The sequence below is a fragment of the Sinohyriopsis cumingii genome, chromosome 13, assembly GCF_028554795.1.
Source record: "Sinohyriopsis cumingii isolate HCF-2022 chromosome 13, ASM2855479v2, whole genome shotgun sequence".
Lineage (NCBI taxonomy): Eukaryota > Metazoa > Mollusca > Bivalvia > Unionida > Unionidae > Sinohyriopsis > Sinohyriopsis cumingii.
This window is the reverse complement of record NC_142973.1, coordinates 25,092,179-25,115,039: the sequence shown is the minus strand read 5'-3', so window position 1 is coordinate 25,115,039 and position 22,861 is coordinate 25,092,179. Positions and strand designations below refer to the sequence as shown.

The 22,861-nt window shown below is 34.1% G+C and overlaps 1 protein-coding gene across 8 annotated transcripts in view; it reads left to right on the top strand.

Moving 5' to 3' along the window:
- LOC149785081 (uncharacterized) overlaps positions 1-21,640 on the top strand; it is a 303,926-nt gene extending 282,286 nt beyond the window's left edge. For 7 of the 8 annotated variants that reach the window (XM_089978816.1, XM_089978819.1, XM_089978817.1 and 4 more), the window contains 6 exons: positions 665-1,239; positions 2,889-3,090; positions 8,523-8,693; positions 8,971-9,076; positions 10,530-10,681; positions 12,193-21,640. In XM_089978816.1, coding sequence (XP_089834942.1) covers positions 665-1,239; positions 2,889-3,090; positions 8,523-8,693; positions 8,971-9,076; positions 10,530-10,681; positions 12,193-12,524 — 1,538 coding nt within the window. In that variant the 3' untranslated portion in view covers positions 12,525-21,640. The remainder of the gene's footprint in view (positions 1-664; positions 1,240-2,888; positions 3,091-8,522; positions 8,694-8,970; positions 9,077-10,529; positions 10,682-12,192) is intronic. The other variant, XM_089978813.1, reaches the window with a different exon arrangement.
- Positions 21,641-22,861: the final 1,221 nt, after the last annotated feature.

Here is a 22,861-nt window from a genome sequence, read left to right as displayed (position 1 = left end):
CATGCCACAGACAGGGGCAACCAGATAAATATCATGCCACAGACAGGGGCAACCAGATGTTGAGTCAGGGCTACTGTATGTTCAAGTCAGGTATTTCTGTCTGGGCTACTGTATGTTAAATTCAGGTATTCCCATGGGCTGCTATATGACTTTGTCTTCAGTTTTAAAACAACTATATGTTTAACAATGTTTTATATAGGTTTAATAATCATCATGGCTCACAGTAAGGACAAAGAAAACTGTTAAAGCATTAGTCTTAAATTAAAAAAATTTCTTCTTCTGGGCTTCAGAATTTAAGCTGGGCTTTCATGTCTTTCTCCTTGTATCCCACCTGGCTAACAGCTGATTTTGAAATTTCTTTAGTCCCTGCTCCTTAGTATTATTAGTTTCTATGGCAACAGAAGATTTGACAACACAGATGCCACTGAGGATGAAGCCCAAGACTTCTTCCACTAGACTGACAGGTCTTAGCTATCAAGTGGTTCACCCCAAGATTTTGACCTTTTGAAACAAAAACAAAACAAATGTCACCTGAAACCTTTTGGAAGAAATTTATGCATTTCCAGAAGAATAAATATAAATATTAATTTAAAGTTTATTTTCAATCCCATTTGCATGAATTTTTTAAAACTAATACAGCAATGAATTTCTTTTTCTTTTTCAGCATCATCAATGATGGTTGCTCAGTCTAGAATGAGTCCTACCAATTCCTCTTTGGCTGCTATGGAAATGAAGCATCACTCCATTTCTCCTCCTCATGCCATTTCCCCATACAGATTATCCCCCAGAGCTCATTCATCCCCATCCCCAGTGCTGCGTCAAACAAGCCCACACATCACTGGTGCACAGACCCCTGCTTGGCTCAATCCAAGGGAGACCACTGAGTCTGAACAAGAAGGACCACTAAATTTAACGAAGAAAGTAAAATTAGAAATGAAGTTGGAGCGACCAAATGATGAATATTTAGGTTATCCTTTCATGTCTTCTGCCAAGCCGGAGAAAGTTGTGACACCACCACCCGCTCATAGCAACCACCATCGACAAACTGTCGCATCAACTCCACCAATGGCTTCCACATTTGTTGGAGTTCGTCCCCATTTTATTCCACCTCAGTATGTGACGAGTCCCTTTATGGGATTAGCCAGTCATCTTCCAGTTTCAGCCGTATTGAACAACCTGTCCAATAATATGACCCACTCCCATCTACTGAATGGAAAGAGTCACTCTGAATCAGAAAAAGTAAGTTGTTTGTATTAAGTAAAATATATGTATGTGAAAATAGAAACAGCTCTTACTGAGTGGAAGAAGAATAACACTGTTACAGCATAAGACATTTGGGTTAACATTTCATGGCCAGTTCTTTCTGGGCACTTCTAACATGGTGAATTACAGCATTGATTTTTGAGAACACCATAGAGAATTCTTCTGATTCTCCAACTGTTCTTTATCATTTAAGAGATAAATTTTACATACCTTTACAAAAATACATCAGATTTTCCATATATACTCTCTTATAAATTGAGTCCAATTGCAAACTGCACAGACCCAGATCTGCCATTGTATGATGTTCCAGCAGATATGAATCTGTGCAGTTTGTTATTAGTTATCAGTTGAACAAACAAAATGCACACTGATCTGCAGGCATATTATGCTACAGCAGATCTTGATCTTTGTTGTTTTCAGTTTGACTTCGCTTATAAGCAAGTACATACAGTATATCTTAAAGTCTACCCTTTTGAATGGACTTGAGAATGCTCTCAGCAGCACAAAAGTTCACAAAACATTTTTTAAGCCTGCCAAAACTCTGTTGAATCACCTTCCATAACAAATTCTTCAAGACTAAAACTTTGTATCAGTAAGACTGGTCTTTACCAGTAGCTTTTATCTTGTCTTTACCAGTAGCTTCTGTCTTGTCTTTACCAGTAGCTTTTATCTTGTCTTTACCAGTAGCTTCTGTCTTGACTTTACCAGTAGCTTTTATCTTGTCTTTACAAGTAGCTTCTGTCTTGACTTTACCAGTAGCTTTTGTTATCATCATTAAAATAAAATGTAAATATTAAAGTTATGCTGATTAACATTTATGGGAAACTAGATAAAAAGGATTAATAAAAGGTACTAGTTTAGTTTGACATTAATTTTTAAAACTTCACTCATATGATACACTTGTATGTATAATGCTTTCCTATTATCATACACTTTGATAATCAGTGACTGAAAATGGGAAAAAAAGAACATATTTCATATGTCCACAAACTATTGATGAACTACCAAAACCAAGATGACCACATCTACACATTAGTACTTTAATTAATGTTAAAAGTTGTATCATTTTCAAACATGTTATTTTTAGTTTATTGTAAAAATTCTCATTTAAAATTGGATAAAATGAAATATGATGACTTGAAAATGTATACATGCTATACAGTACAGTTGTTATGATTGTCATTTGGTTTAAAATATGTCAGCAATGCCTGGTGAGCTTATGGAATGAGATGTAGTTGACTGACAGCAATTCTTGTCAAGCTTATTGTATGAGATGTAATTGACTGACAATAATGCCTGTCAAGCTTATTGATAAGATGTAATTGACTGACAGCAATTCTTGTCAAGCTTATTGTATGAGATGTAATTGACTGACAATAATGGCTGTCAAGCTTATTGATGAGATGTAATTGACTGACAGCAATTCTTGTCAAGCTTATTGTATGAGATGTAATTGACTATTACACCAATTTCTCCATTTTGATTTTTCTTGCTGTTGACTCTTTTGGCAGACCCTTTATAGTATGATTATGTATACAGCACTTGAGATAGAGATCCTTGTGAAATCTGAAAATAGTACAATTTCACAATTACAAATTAGTTACAGTTGTCCTTTTTATTTCCAGGAGAGTTTAGTTCAGGAGATGTTGGCACGCCAATTGTCCCAGGCAAATGCATCGATGTTTCCTGGCCTTCAGTTGCCATTTTATTCCCCTGCTTCCATCTCACACTTGCAGTCGATGGCCATGCCGAAAAGTCGAACAGATGTAATATCCAACGACAGTGCTGACAATGCCAGTAATAATAATTATGTTCAACATCTTCAAAGTAATTACCAGTTTTAACTCACTTGGCTGAAGGCCATGTGACCTTATGGCATGGCCCTGTATCCATTGTCTGTCTGTCCATCCATCCATATTTGTTATTTTGGACTTCTTTTTAAAAGCTTCAGGGACAATTTAGATCAGACTTGGCAAGAATGATCCTTTGACATGCCCTACCAACATTTGGATGGGGGATGGCTCCCCTAATAATGATGTAGCTTCCATAGCAGCCTTATGGAAAATATTTTTTCAACTTTTTCCCCAAAATGGCAGAGTCAGTTTTGATCAAAGTTCGTATAAACAGTTTTTTTAAAGACATTATTTATCCGAATTGTTGTCTGGTGTTGCTGTGGCTTCCATAGCAACCAGGTGAAAACTATTAATGATGCTCATCTCCCATTGGGTATGACTACTGTTATTAAAATATCATAGAATGGCTTTCCTAAACTGCCTGACCGTATCAGACCAAGTGGATGGGTAGGCCTAGCATGAACACCTTTCACATTCATATGCAAGATGCCAATACAACATCAGGTTCAGCTGAAGTTACTAAAAGTGGAAGCGATTTCTAACTCCACAATATAATAGGGCTAGCCATCTTATTTTAAAAGTAATTAAAGTGAAGCATATTTATTACCATCTATAACAGCTTGATACAGCAGCAGATTTTCATATTTTGTGCCAACAGATTGATCAAGAATGCATAAAGAAGGTTGTAATTTCATTCAACTGATTTGATACATTTTTATAAAATTGCACAAAGCAATTAAATTTTATGCACTTGTCAGCATGTATTGCTCCTGATGTAAGCACATTACATGTTTTATGATGGTATGTTTGATCAATATCAACATATCGCTGTGAGAACACTCACTTCTGTAGAGTTTTATAATCAAGTGCACCTTGATCTCAATGAATAAGTTGTTTGATGCATTTATAAAGGCATCATGAACATCTTGATGACTAAGACTTAGTCCAAAATAGTAAGACTAAGTCTTTGCTTTGCAGTGTCACAATGTAACCAATCAGATTTTTTTTAAAAACACTCTGAAGTTAGTTCAATCCATATACTAAAATACCCAATATATTCCATCCTTACATAATACCCATATAAGCAGGGGATGAAAGATGACCAAAGTCCACTTGTCCAATCAGGCAAGTGCTAAAAAGACTTATTCCCCATGATAAATTCCTATACAACCAGTTGTTATAGAATTATAAGAACTGATGATGCTAATGACTTACATTTTATTGTGTATAGGGTTGTTTACAGTAACTTATTCTCAGACCATTCTAACACCTACTGTAATCTATTATAAATTGAGACAAGTCTGCTCTCCTATTGTTGAAAGTTTATTACTGTTGAAGAAACACTTGTAAGAACTTAATCAAAACAAAAGGAAATCAAACTTCGGTATGTACATTCAGTGAACAAGGTTAACGATATTGCCAGCTGATCATCCTTTTCATTGAAGAGATTCAGTACTTGGGCAAGCAATTGGAAAATTCACTCAACCACCAGAAATTTTCACATCCCATTTTAAATTGGCAAGTGAATTTTCTATCCCTGATAATGAGCTACACTGTTCTGATGATTTCAAGCAGATAGCTTAGACCCTGACATGTGACAGTGAATCTTTGTCAGTGCTGTTTGTGGTTGAATGAACATAATATACTGGTATATACTGTATAGTATGTACTTGCTTATAAGTCGAGTCCAGCTGCAAGCAACATAGATCCTGATCTGCCATAATATAATGCACTTACAGATTAAGGTCTGTGTTGTTGGATCTACTGATTACTCCTAACAAACTGTACAGACCCAGATCTGCCAGCGTGTTACATGACGGTAGATCTGGGTCTGTGCAATTTGCAGTTGGACTCGTCTTAAAATTTAGTATATACAGTATAATGAATTTATGTGGCTCACATGAAGAGATATGACATCTACAGAAAAAACATGGAGATTTTATCCCAAAGGATTTTACTAATCAAGGCATGAGGAAAGAGGGGATTAGGTCATAATTACCTACTTATTATACAAGCTAAATTTGAAAAAGCCTTGCAAGTAAGCATTTTATTGTTCACCAAATAACATTCTTTGATCTCAGCAGGGTAATGATCCACCTACTTGATGGGGCTGCATCATTTGTAACAGTTGTGTTGTGTAAATTAAAGGGAGATCTTACAATTCAACTGATTATCGTAAATCGACATCAAACCATTAGTTCCTTAATTATGATGCCTTTCAACTTCCCAATAATGATGACTGTTTATCTAAATGTGCTATCAGAATGGAGAAAAATTTGGCCTTGTTCTCACGCCAATAATGAGCTAGTCTAATGAAGTCTTTTAGTTGCCGAAAGTGATTAAAGACTCTTAATTTCACTGATATTTTAAGTGCTTGTGCCAGAACTTTTCACATGACAGGGTAATTTAGATCCAAATTTGATGATGTTTAATAGTGTGCAGCCTTCAGATTTGTTTCACAGAAAGGTTGGTTCTTATGATGTGTGAATATTTCTTTAATTTGATGAAAACTTAATATCTGTTGAATTGTAGGCTTCCAGGGATAACTTAAGATCAGTTTAGTTGCAAACTTCAATTTTTAATACACAAAATAAGGTTTTTGACTGAAGTTATAGTGATTCTTTATTTGAAATAGGCTGGTATGCTTTGCATGATTTGAGGAATACAAAAATCTATGTCACTCTGTTATCAGGAAAGCAGGATATGTTGTCACCCTAATATCAGGAAAGTGGGATATGTTGTCACCCTAATATCAGGAAAGCAGGATATGTTATCACCCTTATATCAGGAAAGCAGGATAAGCTGTCACCTTAATATCAGGAAAGCAGGATATGTTGTTGCACTAATATCAGGGAAGCAGGATATGTTGTCACCCTAATATCAGGAAAGCAGCATATGTTGTCACCCTAATATCAGGAAAGCAGCATATGTTGTCACCCTAATATCAGGAAAGCAGGATATGTGTTCACCCTAATATCAGGAAAGCAGGATATGTTGTCACCCTAATATCAGGAAAGCAGGATATGTTATCACCTTATTACAGTAAAACCTGTCTTGAGAGACCACTGCTATGAGAGACCACCTGTCTTGAGAGACCATTATGTTTTAGCAGAAGGGGTGGTCTTTCAAGACAGGTTCTACTGTATCAGGGAGCTGTGGTGGCTCAGTGGATAGGGTGCCAGACTCATGACCCAAAGTATGCAGGTTTGAATCTTACCATTAGCTGCCATATTGTGTCAACAGGTAAGGCAATTTACAAAAATTGCCTTGGCACTAAATAACGTACATAGGTTGCTGTGTTGTAATGCACAAATCCAAACAAAACCAAGACACCCTACTACCAGGAATACAGGATCAACAAACTCTAATGCAATCAGTGTCCATTTAAGGTAGTCTGCTTTTGTCAAGTCAGTGCTTATTGCATTTTCTGATCATTACATTATGACATCATTGATATGATATCGCTTTTTACCCAGGTGGCACTGAACTCGTGGAGAAATTTAATGTAAAATGACATGGTTGTCATTTCTCTCTCTTATTTAATAATTTGTGAAGGAAAATCTTATACAACTTCAAAAATCACAATAACATTACTGTGAAAGACAATGATAAAGTCAATAAAAATTGTATGTGACCATCAGAAACCTGTATTGACATATAACCTGTTGTACATTGACTGCAAAATATGTGTTGTGAACCAGTGTGAGGCTCAATAAGTGTGTCATAATGAGGGAAAAAATCACCCACCAGCACGAAGTATTTTATAGGATGGGTCTGTGGTCCTCATCCTGTGCATACTTGTCTGCATAATTACTCTTACTGGGGAATAGATGTTTAGGTAACACTTGTCTGTCTAATGAATCATACTTAGGAATAGATACTTAAGTGGCAATTGTCTGTGTTATAACACTTAACTTAGGGGCATATTTAAGTTGTACTTGTCTGTCTAATGTTTCATACTTAGGGACAGATGTTTAAGCAGCACTTGTCTGTCTAATGAATCATACTTAGAAATAGATGTTTATGTAGCACTTGTATGTGTTATAACTTTTACTGAGGGACAGATGTTTAAGTGACACTTGTCTGTCTAATGATTGATGCTTTGGGAAAGATTTTTAAGTAGCACTTGTCTGTTATAATTCATATGTAGGGATATATAAGTGGCACTTGTCTGTGTTATAAGGGATATATGTTTTAGTAGCACTTGTCTGTGTTATAACTCTTACTTAGGGATAGATATTTAAGTAGCACTTGTTTGTCAATAGTTCATACTTACGGATAGATGTTTAAATGACACCTGTCTGTGTTATAACTCTTAGGGATAGATGTTTAAGTAGCACTTGTCTGTGTTATAACTCTTACTTTTGGATAGGTGTTTCAGTAGCACTTGTCATTGTTATAATTCTTACTTTGGGATAGCTGTTTATGTACCATATACAAATGCATGCTTTCACCTATACATTTTAAGTGAATTTGGATTGCTTGTGTTGTTAGCTATTTAAAAATCTCAAAAGTTAAATACTTGAACATTCCACAAGTCATGATCCTTAAATTGAGAATATTGGTTCCAGTGAAACTTTTCTGAACCAATGCTTTATAACCTGGCATCCTTTGCAGACTGATCCTGTTCTGAACCAATGCTTTATAACCTGGCATCCTTTGCAGACTGACCCTGTTTGCATGACATTAGGCATATTTTAATGCAAATCCAAAGTTTACTGGCCAGCTCCTTAAAATAATATAATCTTTTGGTCACAACAGATACAGGGAGGATTTACTCTACATTTCAAATGTCTTGACAATTTGTCACTTTGGTTTTATGCATATGTAGTGAAGCATGTTTATAAAGGACTCAGAAGGGAATGCATAATTGCACTTTATTGAAGTCCAGGGTCTTCTTAAGTATGTGGAAAAGTACAGCTGTCATTTTGAAAATGCAAGTCCTGGGCCTTGTTTCAGTATGTGGAAAAGTACAGATATAATTTTGAAAATGCAAGTCCAGGGCTTTAATTCACTGTGTGGAAAAGTACAGATGTAATTTTAAAAATTCAAGTCCAGGATCTTATTTCATTGTGTGGAAAGGTGCAGATGTAAGTTTGAAAACTGAGAATCCAGTATATGGAATGCTATTTTTGAAAACTTGACACGAGAAATTCAAAAACTAGAAGCAGAAATTCACTATTAAGAGCCCTGAATAGCATAAGAAAAATAGCTTAAGAAAGTATATGGGGTTTTACTTGAACCACAAATAAAACAAACCTTATTCTGGAAATTTTGTCTGAAGTTAAAGACTATTTAGGGTATAAGTTTTCAGTGCCATTTCAATTTAAAATCTTTATAATTTTGCTTCTTTACCTTTAATACTGGTAATACTTTTTGCTAATGGACATTTTATATTTTTTTCAGGCAAAATGTTTGGGGCCAAAATCATCCGTTCCCAGAAAGACAAGCCAGATCCAAACAGACCACATGTCAAGAGGCCCATGAATGCCTTCATGGTCTGGGCACGTGAGGAGAGACGAAAAATTCTCAAAGCCTGCCCAGATATGCATAACTCCAACATAAGCAAAATATTGGGTAATTTCTATAATTATTTTCAGCATTTGAATTTTTCGTGTACATCTTTTGTTTGTAAAGAGACTTTTTTGAATCAAGATGAAAAATTCTAAATTTTCTTTCTGTCAATCCCAAAATGAGTGGGAAAGTGAGAAATAGTGGTAACTTTTCTGACTGCACCAACACTATCAGTGATTTTTTTAACAGATTTAGTTAAAGCTTTTGTACAAAAATAAAATCAAGGTGCTATATCACTATATCAGCAATGTATAACTACTAAAACAATTTTTTTTTGCAGGTGCCAAGTGGAAGGCCATGACGAATGCAGAAAAGCAACCTTACTATGAGGAACAGTCCCGACTCAGCAAGCTGCACATGGAAAAGCATCCAGACTATAGATATAGGTCAGTGTAACCTACTTTTTGGTGTCATAGGGGAGCACAGTGTACAACCATATGTTACTTTAACCTACTTCTTGGTGTCATAGGGGAGAACAGTGTACAACCATATGTTACTTTAACCTACTTCTTGGTGTCATAGGGGAGTACAGTGTACAACCATATGTTACTTTAACCTACTTCTTGGTGTCATAGGGGAGTACAGTGTACAACCAAATTGGGAGTGGAACCTGAGACTTCCTAAATATTATCTGGGCATTCTACTCCTAACACTAGCCAAATTGACAACCCTAGATGGTTTCTGCTTGGTTTAAATTGTCCTATTTGGTGGCATGGTAAGATCTTAGGATCTGTCATATTTAGTACATAGAAATTGTAAATTTCATCTTAGTAAGTCTCTGTGATATAAGTTCAACAAGGCTTGACATTTCCTAAAGTGTCACAGGAACTGTTTTCAAACATCAACTTTGTTATTTCAAGTGGTAAAAGCACTCACTTTGCATTTGTTAGTTGTAGGTTCAAGACCAGATGTAACAATATATATTTATCTCACTTCATACTCTATTGACATGGTTAATATAAAGACAGTTTAGTTTTTTGGGCTTGATTCAATTGTTCACTGTCAGCAGTTTGAAGTCAAAGTGATTAAAATACATACATACATGCATGCATGCATGCATGCATGCATCCATCCATCCATCCATGCATGCATCCATCCATCCATCCATCCATGCATCCATCCATCCATGCATCCATGCATCCATCCATCCATCTATCCATCCATCCATCCATCCATCCATCACCAGTGCATAAAACTATTGTGTATAAGACATATCCTTCAGCTGAAGCTGTGTATGAAAATCTCATGTATAAAATAAAACCTTCAGCTGAAGCAGTTCATGAAAATCTCATGTATAAAATAAAGCCTTCAGCTGAAGCAGTTCATGAAAATCTCATGTATAAAATAAAGCCTTCAGCTGAAGCAGTGCATGAAAATCTCACGTATAAAATAAAGCCTTCAGCTGAAGCAGTGCATGAAAATCTCACGTATAAAATAAAGCCTTCAGCTGAAGCAGTGCATGAAAATCTCACGTATAAAATAAAGCCTTCAGCTGAAGCAGTTCATGAAAATCTCATGTATAAAATAAAGCCTTCAGCTGAAGCAGTGCATGAAAATCTCGTGTATAAAATAAAGCCTTCAGCTGAAGCAGTGCATGAAAATCTCACGTATAAAATAAAGCCTTCAGCTGAAGCAGTGCATGAAAATCTTGTCTATAAAATAAAGACTTCAGCAAGCATGAAACAATTTTTTAAGCTAGAGATCTTGTTGATTTTATTTCCTAGATACTATTGAATGCCGGCATGGGTAAAATCGAACAAAAACAAAAGTCTTACACTTCTGTTACTGTTTAATTGTATTACATATTGTTTAAGTAATTTTCTTAATTATGTATTATAGACCGCGCCCCAAGAGAACATGCATTGTGGATGGCAAAAAGCTGAGAATATCCGAGTACAAATCCTTAATGAAGTCACGAAGACAGGACATAAGAAGGGTGTGGTATGGTGATTCGGGAACAACATATGTTGAAGGCCTCATTAATTCAGCAGGTATGTTGGTTTGGTTTCATCTGCATAGGCAAGAGATAGGTATAGCAACATTACATTTATCTGAACTACTTAGAATGATGGACATTTAGTTTGCAGGCAGTTAGTGGGATTTAGTTGCCATCATAGGTTCAATTCGGATCAGATGGTGATTCAGATATTAAGATATGTCGATAAATATTTATGTATTACTTATGTATGGCATTGTTATTGTTGTTGCTTTTGGTACTGACTTCTTGACTTTAGCTACATATCTCTGAAATTGTTATACACACACTCTTAAAACTTATTTGTTCATTAATTTTTAAAAGTAATGCTGAATACTATAAAAGGTCACAGTTACCTACATATGAGTTTCATACAGTGGTATAGTAGACAAGACTAACTATTTCTGCAAATTTCTAATTAAGATTAATACTTACATTCTCTTTTTTGTATTGTCAGTATGGGTGTACCTTTTTTGCCAAAAATGACATTTTCATCGGTTCTTGAAATTATGAATGTGCTTTGACTGAAGAATCCTGTTTATTACTTAAAGAAATTTGAACATTTGGTATTTTAAAATGTGGAATGTAGCATCCACAAAATCAACAACCTATTCTCCCTAGCAAACAAAAGTGAATTCTCTGTCATTAAAAAGGATGATTCCATTAATGAGGATGATTCCATTTTATCAGTTCAGTAAGCTGCAGGTTACAAGTGTTTGGGTTTAAGTATCATTTTTCTCATATGCTGTTCTTTCAAGAGTATTTCCTACAATGATGGGAATATTCAAAAGTGATTAATCAAGTGGAAACATGGCAATTTTCAACACTTGAGACTGATATCGTTTTAAATATTTTTTTTCTCAAATAATCAGTTCTTGTAAAATACTTTCATCAAAAACCAAGGAGACTTGTTGAAATTATGATGACAGTAATACAGGCAAGTGCGACAATCATGGCAATGATTCCACTCATGTAATTTAATCATAATAGGTTATTGGTTGGAATTACAACACCAGCAATCATACAGTGCAACTTTATCTTGATAATGATGATGAAATAGATATTATTTATTCTTTTAATTGAGTAGGTGAAAGGTCTGGTAAAAAAAAGTCATACAAAAGGTATGGATGCAATTCCCATTGATTTGTGCAAAGCATGATTAAGTGTGAACTTCATTTTGACGAAGCAGTTACCAGTTCCGTTGTACTTGGGTTGAACTGATACATGCTAATATTGCTAGAGTGTTATACTTGGGCTGAATTGATACATGATAATATTGCCATAGACAACTCTTTTACCTAACCTCCCCTCTTAGGCTTTGTAATTTTGGCTTGAAGGAATTTGACCACTGAGACCCAATTGCACGCTGTCCTCTGTTGCTTATGTTCATCCCATTGATTCTGTTCAATCTAGTATTACCTGAACCCTCCAGGTCATCAGTAATCTCAATAATTTGATTTTGTTAGTTAATGTGCTATTAAATAATATCTGTAAAATATTGAAACACACATTTACATTCTCTTTCAGAGGGTGGTTCAAGGAGCTCAAATCTAGACATTTCTCGTCTGTTATCTCCCTCCTCCTCCAATACAGCAGATGCCTCTGAGCTGTCAGGTAAAGAAAGTCCCAAAACCACTGGCATGGCCAATCATATTGGAAATGGAAACCATATCTTTGATAGAGAAGATGAGGAAGAGGAAAGAGAGACGGAAATGGATGATGAAACCAGTAACCATAGCGATGCCAATTTCAGTGATAGCATAGATCCCACTTCTGACACCAGTATGGACATGTCATATGACAACACTGAAAATAGTTTGGATAATGGAAATTCTAGTGCATCACCAGTGGCCTCGTAGTCACTGTTTGAGTGTCCTTGAACTTTGACCTTTAATAGGCAGCACATGATGAAATTCACAATTCAGGTTGTCAGGACTGAGAGAGAATATCGATACCAGTGTTCATGATACAGAAAGAATTTTGGTTGGCTGACAGCGAAGAATCTTGGTGCTATGATTGTGTTTGTGAAATAAAGATGTGAATTATTACAAAAGTGATGTTGAAATGGCATGTTATCTAGGACAAAAAAATTATACTGTTAATACACTTACTTCGATATTATGTTCCACCACCTTTTTGATAGCCATGTTTTCTTTGTCTGCTTGTAGGGAAATATAAAAAAAGCTCAATAGTATGTGATACTTGTTAGTGCTGTTCAGTTAGATGATGATAGTTATTATTTTTATTAATATTATTCGTATTAACCTGCTGCAAACAGTTAATACAGTCTAGTCTCTCATTTTCCTGACTGCCATTTATATTACTGTTGCATTTTATACATTGACATGAACATGGACAAATTACAGTAAAATTTCAATTAATCATACACTAATTCTTGTATTTTTCCTGTGATATGCCCATAGCCCACAGTGTAATTTGTCACAGGATATCAAATGTTTAATGACATAGTGTTGATAAAATTGTTATCACCACTGTGGCGATATCACCTGTGGGACTACTTTCTTGTTGCATTTAGGAAATAAATTTGCCCTTGGATAAAGATTTATTTTATATTTAATTCATTTTTCTTCTTTTTTGCATTTCTCTCTTTCTCTCAATACAAAATAATGAGCAGACCATAAATAAAACAAGTTTATAGTTTTATTAGTGTAGTGAAGCAGTGAGGGGTTATCTGTCAAAAGATGCTTAAAGTAAATCACAAACCCCCCAAAATAGATTTCTTGTCTTAGCTTTTTTAAATTTTGCATGAGTCATGTGGATTGTCATTTTGTCTATTTGTTATTACTTCATTGTCATCTGTTGTTGAAATACATCATAATCCCCCGATGTGCTTTCTTTCATGACTTGAGACAAGACAAATTGAGGTAACGTTTGCTGTGAGATGAGCTCTAATAGTACACACACACTCACTCACTCTCTTTAAGGCAAAACTCTTTATTAAGTAACAGTTAAATTTATAAATTGGAAATGGATGAGAGTTAATTGATTTTGTTTGGTGCTCTACAGCAGACCAAAACAAGTAGGTTATATAGTGCCAAGGCAGTTGAAGTTAAATGTCTTGCCCAGGACACACCACAGTAGCTGACCAAGGCCCTTCTGTTGGTAGGATTTGAACCTGCACCCATGAGTCTGGCATGCTAACCAAAGCCACCACAGCTTCAAGAGTTAGTTGCAAACCAAGATTAAGCAACCACTAAAATATTTGTGAAGCATCCCTTACTTAACTAGACTACAACTTGTCAAGACCACATTCAAATTTGATTGCAGAAAAAAGAAAATAAATGTGCAAGACTCTAACAGGTAAACTGAAATCATTATGCATATTTTTAATCTTAAATAGGTTGAGTACTGTAGGCACTTGACTATTGAAATTCTTCCACCATTACTGTAGGCACACAACTATCATAATTCTTCCACTGTTACTGTAGGCACTCAACTGTCATAATTCTTCCACCATTACTGTAGGCACTCAACTATTGTAATTTTTCCACCATTACTGTAGGCACACAACTGTCATAATTCTTCCACTGTTACTGTAGGCACTCAACTGTCATAATTCTTCCACCATTACTGTAGGCACTCAACTATTGTAATTTTTCCACCATTACTGTAGGCACACAACTATCGTAATTCTTTGACCATCCCAACAATGTTCATGGCATCATTATATGCTGGAACTGCACCAAAAAACAACTATTTGCTTCATTTTTCATATAAAAACAATCAATAATTGGATCCCCTAAAAAATTCAAGTCATATAAAATTTTGGATCTTCTTTTATTGATGTTTTACAGCTTCTCTCGAGTTGTTAACCACTGTGGAACAGAACAAGAAAACAATAATTAAAAACATTTTCTTCTATGAAATATGTTGTTAAAAGAAAATCAGTATTTATCTTGAGTAGATATTAGAAAATATTTCACACATGAACTGAGAGTGCTTGTGGCCCTGCCTCACATGTTTCCACTTCACTTGTTGAATATTTTCTGATATCTGCTCAAAAAAGTGCAGGTTACCTCTGGTAATTGAAAAGTGGGGGAGTGGACTTATAATTTCACATGGCTTTCTTTACTATGCCAAATATTTTTGAAAGTAAGGATAGGTCTCTCGCAAGGCTGTGGCTTATCATTGGATAAATATGGAATCTGGACTTTTCATCCAGACAAATGGATTGTCTCCTGAACCTATAAGTTTGTTCTTTATTATTATTATTATTATTATTATTACTGGTATTATTATTATTATTATTGTGAAACTTGTAAAATAATTTAAATTACTTCCAGACAAAATTTGTTGCCTGGGGAGTCCAGATAAATGACATTGAACTGTGATGAAATTCCATTAAAGTCAAGTTCTTTTACAAGAGTAATGCAAATATTTTATAAATGGCACTATTGGATGAATGAGACTATGACTTCGCTTTTACATGGAAACGACGACATCCATAATTTTTGGATTGGATGACATGTCATATTTATTTTGTCAATGACAAAAAAAATAAACATTCTAGTTATGATGCTGCTGTTCATGTAACAACTCACTGCCTCTTGTTATTTCCTATTTTAGAATATTTTGTATGTTCCCTGTTGATATGCTAATGACAAAAAAAAAATTCAAATATTTGAACCGGACATAAATCTGTACAAGGGGATATCACTTATTAATGGATTTTTTTAAATACAAGTCTTAGCAGTTTTCATATTTATGGCAATGGAAACTTCTCAGAAAGATCAAAGTTATATTTCTGAAGAAGATACCAAAACCCACTCATGCATTAATAATATATTGTTCTTTAATTCCAGTTTGTCAACATTTTTATCCTTTTACTTAATGCTGTACTTTCAATTTCACCATTCTGCGTCATGAATATGCAAAATACTAAAATAGTCAAATTACAGGTGAAAATTTGTTTTAAACTGGATGCCACTGTTTAAAACATATCCAATATGATACAAGGTTTTTGCCTCTGATTTTAATAGAACCAGTAATATCTAGCACAACAAAAATTAAGTAACAGTTATTTATTTCTGACTGTATTCTTGTCTAAAAGTTCTGATTTTGTCAAAAACCGCAGATGATTATTTTAGTTAGTTGAGATATAAAGCTAATACAGAGGCCCAAAGTCATGCAAAAGACAACAGAGGCCCAAAATTATCCAAATACCAACAGAGACCCAAAGTCATCCAAATGCCAGTCATGTTGAATGGTGAGATTGTATTTATTTGCAACTGATGCATATTTTCAATGGAAAAATTTAGACATAATTGATGAAACAGATTTTTCATATTCCCGCATTGAGGGTATATAGAATTGCTTGTGTCTGTCAATTTATTTGTCCTTCTATCTGTTTGTCTGTCACATAATCTTGTAAATGCAGTTAATCCCCAATTTCTAGGGGATTAGCATAAAAGTTGGTAAATCATATAGTCATTATCTGAAGATGAACCTATCAATAAATCACTTTGTTTTTGCAACTTGTATGCATATCATAAAGTAGAGTGCATATTATGACTTTACCATTCCATACATCTATCCATCCATCTCTTCCATTGTTCAGTATGGCTTTCACTTTGCAGTTAAGAAGAAGCCTATTGCTTTTGGGTAAAAAGGTCAAATGCTGAAATCAGTATGACTTAGAAATTTAATTTCTGCACACTATTACTTGCACACCACATATCTGAACAAGAATTTAAAGTTGACATGCACTTAAAATAAAAAACACCATTTGATGTTGGGATCAAAGGTCAAGGTCACTGACTGAAAGAAGAAAAATGGATTCTGCACAAAATTGTAAGTTCTTGACCATATAATTTTCCAAAGTTTGTGCATGACACACTTTGGGCAAGAAAGAATCATGTTGATTTTGAGGTCTGAAAGAAGATGTTCTATTAGGGTCTATATTAGAGGATTGTTCAATACAGATATATTGTGTGCCATTACTCTCGTCAAAAGAGTTATTGCTTTTCTGTTTTTACTTTTCGCTGAATACAGAGAATGACAAAATCTTGTGAACGCAACTAGTCTTGTAATTTGTAATATATCACCATGAAACTTCATGAATGTTATGGCCACCAATTAAAGTTGAGCATTTTGACAGATAGATCACTTTTCTCCTGTAAAGAATGATTGCCCTTTTTGTCTTGCAACTAAATGCAGTGTATGATAAGAGTTTTGTCAACACAACAAGTTTTTTTATGGATCACTGTAAAACTTATTTGATTCATCATCAGAAGATATGCATGTTATTATACTATCACTATATTTGGAAGAGCTGTGCAATTTATTTTTACTCAAGACTCATTTTCATGACTGGGGTAGAGGTGGGATGTGGGGAGAGACAGGGTATGTATACATGAGAAAATTACATACCATTCCTCTACATTTTAACAGAGTTCCTATTAATAGCATAATATCTAATTTCAGCCAAATTTGATTTTCAGGATAAGCTTTTAATTAAAAAACATCCACAGTTGTTTATAAATATGAGGTGGTAAGACTTTAGGATTATCCCAATGTTGAAAAATCATTATGGACAATAGTCATGATGCTTAACTTGCTAGTTTTACACAACTTAAATCAGGTGGTTGATGCACCTGTTTCCTTTTTAAAAAATGTATTGGCATGCTTTCTTTGATCACCTTGAATTAAAATTGTGCAGAATTTTAGTATTTTGTTTTGAAATAGTATTCAAATTTGTTAATATTTAATATTAAACAATATCATTGTTTCTGGGGTTCATTGTACTAATTTGATTTTAACCACATTTGATATATGGTCACCTGTCTGCTTTTGACTCGTAAGCAGCCTCTAAGCTAAGGATTACTGCACACTTTTGACATGTATTCTTTTTGACTTGTAGGAGTTTTAGAGGATTATCTCACACATTTGACGTGTATGAAAGTCTTCGTAAAGGATTGTCTCATACTTTATGCCTTGCAGGTTTTGATGTAATTGACTGTTTTATTTCTCTGCAAGAAAGCTACTGAAAACAAACAGCTGAAACATTCAATGTGAAAATATTAACAGCTTTCGAGATTCTCAAGAAAACATACATGCATTTAAAATATTGTGTTCGAGCAACCAATACTTAATAACTTGGATGAATGATGTTTGCTGTTGTACAGCACAGCAACACAAGTAGGATATTCAGTGCAGAGACAAATGGAATAAATTGCTTTGCCGAAGGACACACCATGGTAGCCAACTTGGACTGATTAATGGTAGGATTTGAACCTACACCCATTTGGTCACTAATCCATCATGCTAACATGTGACTCCTCACTGAATGGATTGTGCTTCACACACAAGTTTCAGAACCATAATATTGGGAAAAACCTTAAGTAACAATGTGACCTAATTGCAAAGTTTTTGTCAAAACAATGACAGTATGATCTTATTGTAAAAAATTGTTTTCTGCAAAACAATTTGTGCTGTTCATGACACATGTTCAGATCATTTATGCAACTCTTTGTGCAGAAGTGACTGCAAAACTAAGCTAAATGGAGTGTGAAATATAGGTCACAATAACCTATTTTGGAGCAATTAAATTAATTTGAAAAACTATTGTTCTGGCATTTTAGAAAGCTGTTAGAAATAAAAATGTATTTAGCATTGTTCATACAAGTTGGTGCTATGGTTTGAATGCATCAGTAACATTTGTAAACTTGACAAAATTTGAACTTGCATTTGTCTAAAATATAATAACAGTTCAGTTGTGCATTGATTTTGAGTGGAAAAAAACTTATTTTGTGACTTAATTCACTAGTTTTCTATTTGTATCACCTTCATTTTCAAAATATAAATTTACATATTTAAATCTTGCTGCACTTTAGACTTGCATTATGTTTTTAAGTACATGATAATTTCTTAACCTTTATCCCATATTATTTTCAGTGTCTTTTAGTTTTAAATTGATAAGTACATGTAGCAAGTTTTGTTATAATTATTATCATTAATAACATTAATTAATTAACAATAATATCATTATAAACATCCTGTACCTATTTTTCTATTTCTAGAAATCCTGTTTTCTAGTCCAGTCATTAATTTACACAAACAAAATACATAAAAATGGAATGAATCAACTCAAAACATAAAATTCGCAATAAATTTTTATTGTTTAATTGTTTATTAGGTCATTGTCTTCCCCTCCCCAAAGGAACTCTAAGTAAGATCCAGATTTGTGAAATGGATTTTAAAAGAAACGTCCTTTGAACTTTGAAAAAATTTCATTTATACCCTTAAAAACACACATTCCTTGACATCATCATAACTTTAAAAATAATATTCTATATTTACTTGTTTACAATGTTTCCAATGGCAAACAACATGGATCTCTTATCTGCCTTTGTATCATGTTCTAGCAGATCAGGGTCAGTGATGTTTGTTCTAACATATATATTTATGTGTAAGTCCAATTTGGCTGCAAGCAACTTAAAACCCTTAAAAGCTGTTGTAATATGTTCTAGCAGATCATAGTTATTGCCCTTTGTTGTAACATACATACTTGCATGCATGTTTGATCCAACTGCAAATAACATAGACCCTGATCTGATGCTGGTGCCTCTGGTGGCATATCAGGGTCTGTTGTTTGTTCTACATATTAGACCTACCAAACTGCATAGTCCCAGATCTGAAGATGCATTATGCACCAGTGACAGATCAGGGTCTATCATGTTGGGATTTTATACATAGGAAAATGCATTAATTTCACCAATTTTACCACAGCTTCTTTCACTATGTTACACAAAGATTGATCTCAGTTTTCTCATGTGCCATTGCTATGTGGCCATAGTGTGTTTATTGCATCAATTTTTTCTTTCTTTTTTTGTATGTACTTATTGTTGTATATAAAACAATTCTACAAACTCATTACTACGCAGGCAAGGACTGTCTATGCCTATGTCAATGAGATGTAAATGTCCTTACCTTTCTTAATCACCTGTAAATCTACAATTATGGATCATTTTTGTTTCAATAAAATGACCATTTCGGGTAATATAAATCCAACATTAGTCAAGCAGGTGCATATATACATTATTTTTAGAAACATATTTAGACTTTTTTTAACTTTACTAAAATAAATATTACATTTTTATGCAATTGTTGATGTATATTTCATTTTTTACAGCTAATAGATGCCTGCTAAAAAGTCATTGAAGTACATTATCGCCATTTTGCTTTCTAGTCGAGCTTTGACATTGACAGTTGTCCAGATGCTGACACTTTGGTTTCAAACAGCACTTTGTACAGAAAAATACATTTTCTTTTGTTCACCTCCACCTCAAAATATTTTTGCACAAATTTCATGCTTTTTTTAATGGGGTAATTAAACTGAATGTGATTTACACTGGTCAGAATTTTACAAGCAATTTAACAGCATCAAATTTTAAAAAGTCTGGAAAGTTTATGTTATTCTCTTATAATTATCGAGTCAACAAAGTTTCAATTATTACAAAAATATTCTAAGATTTTTTTTATTACAAACAAATATGTTCTTTCAACATATGTGATTTTTATATTTTAGTCAGTAGAGTATCAATTCCTTCAAGGGAGCCTTGTTATATTTTCATGAAAATCTAAGGAGATTTTAAACTAGTGAAATTACTGATGAATCACTGCTGACCCAAAAGAAAATGAAAGGTTGAGATTATAGAATGCAAAAGGAAAATGAAAGGCATTAATTATTGAGAGCATTTGTTTCTAACCATTTTCAGTTCAATATATTATCGTTTTCTTTAAATTTACTTTTGCTACAGTGATAATGTAAGGAATGGCAGCAGAATTGTTTTGTGTTGTCAATCAGCAGTGATAACGTAAGGAACGGCAGCAGAATTATACTGTACATTGCTGATCTGCAGTGATAACATAAAGAATGGCAACAGAATTATAATGTGCACTGCTGATCTGCAGTGATAACATAAGGAATGGCAGCAGAATTGTATTGTGTGTTGTCAATCAGCAGTGATAACATAAGGAATGACAACAGAATTGTATTTGTGCATTTTTAATCTGCAGACAGTAACTTTCATATAGTCACATGCAAATCAGGTCCATCTACAATTAATATAGACCATGACCTGTCCTCACATAATATGCTGGCTAGTCGGGGTCTCTGTTGGTTTTACTGATTAATTCTTGGAAACTGCAAATACCCAGATCTGCCAATACATTATACAATGGCAGATCTGTGTTTTCACTTAGAAAATTTAAAATGTGAATATATATATATATATATATATATATATATATATATATATATATATATATATATATATATATATATATAAAAACTTGATATCAGATTTTAGGAGTTTTGTGTGGAAGTTTCTTCTGTGGTCGTGTGAGATATATCACTGCATGGGTTGCAGGTGTGATGCCAAGTTTCATAAAACCCTTGGAGGGATTTTTGTTTTTTGTTCTATAACTCCCTATTGATAAGTATAATAAAAAGAAATAAGTTTGAAACCAAAACATGTCAGTGTTTGGAGAAATCTATCATCAAGGATGATAAAAATCTTCCATTGACGTATCATGCTTCCTTTTTATTGGAGGGTGACAGAATTTTTTGTTGCATGTACTGACCAGAATCTATAAGTAATATAATATCATTATTGTCAGTGTCATTACAACTATGTCTAACACGAAATAGACTAGTAATATATCATTATCATCAGTGTCATTACCAGTGTCTAACATGAAATAGACTAGTAATGTAATATTGTAATGTAATATCATTATCATCAGTATCATTACAACTATGTCTAACACGAATAGACTAGTTATGTATTGTCATTATTATCAATGTCATTACAACTATGTCTAACATGAAATAGACTAGTAATGTCATTGTCATCAATGTCATTCAACTATGTCTAACATGAAATAGACTAGTTTTTAAGTTATAGATTTTATACCTACTGTTGTACAATTCAGGAATAAAAAGTTCCTTTGAGCATGGTGTTTAAGTTTCATTACTGACTTTCTTAATATGTGTTGGAGCCTTGTAGACAAAAAAATCTCTACAACTATTGAGCCAAACCAAATTTAGATACCTTGAGTGAACCCCACAAGACCTAATGAGGGTCCACTTCTTTGACCTTCTTTGTAAGGGTGATACTTTGTGAAATGAAGGATATTAACTTATGTTCCATATGGTGTGACTGAAGTGGATCAAATTTGATATGCAGATCTTCCATATGGTATGAATGAAGTGGATCAAATTTGATATGCAGATCTTCCATCTGGTGTAACTGAAGTGGATCAAATTTCATATGCAGATCTTCCATATGGTGTAACTGAAGTGGATCAAATTTGATATGCAGATCTTCCATCTGGTGTAACTGAAGTGGATCAAATTTCATATGCAGATCTTCCATATGGTGTAACTGAAGTGGATCAGATTTGATATGCAGATCTTCCATATGGTGTGACTGAAGTGGATCAGATTTGATATGCAGATCTTCCATATGGTGTGAATGAAGCGGATCAAATTTGATATGCAGATCTTCCATATGGTGTAACTGAAGTGGATCAAATTTGATATGGAGGTCTTCCATATGGTGTGAATGAAGTGAATCAAATTTGATATGCAGATCTTCCATCTGGTGTCTGAAGTGGATCAAATTTCATATGCAGATCTTCCATCTGGTGTAACTGAAGTGGATCAGATTTGATATGCAGATCTTCCATATGGTGTAACTGAAGTGGATCAAATTTGATATGCAGACCTTCCATATGGTGTGAATGAAGTGGATCAAATTTGATATGCAGATCTTCCATATGGTGTGAATGAAGTGGATCAAATTTGATATGCAGATCTTCCATATGGTGTAAATGAAGTGGATCAAATTTGATATGCAGATCTTCCATATGGTGTGACTGAAGTTGATCAAATTTGATATGCAGATCTTCCATATGGTGTGACTGAGGTGGATCAGATTTGATATGCAGATCTTCCATCTGGTGTAACTGAAGTGGCTCAAATTTGATATCCAGATCTTCCATGGTGTAAATGAAGTGGATCAAATTTCATATGCAGATCTTCCATATGGTGTGACTGAAGTGGATCAGATTTGATATGCAGATCTTCCATCTGGTGTAACTGAAGTAGATTAAATTTTATATGCAGATACTGGGAAAGAAAGCATTATAAGTTTAATTTGTGGTGATCTTG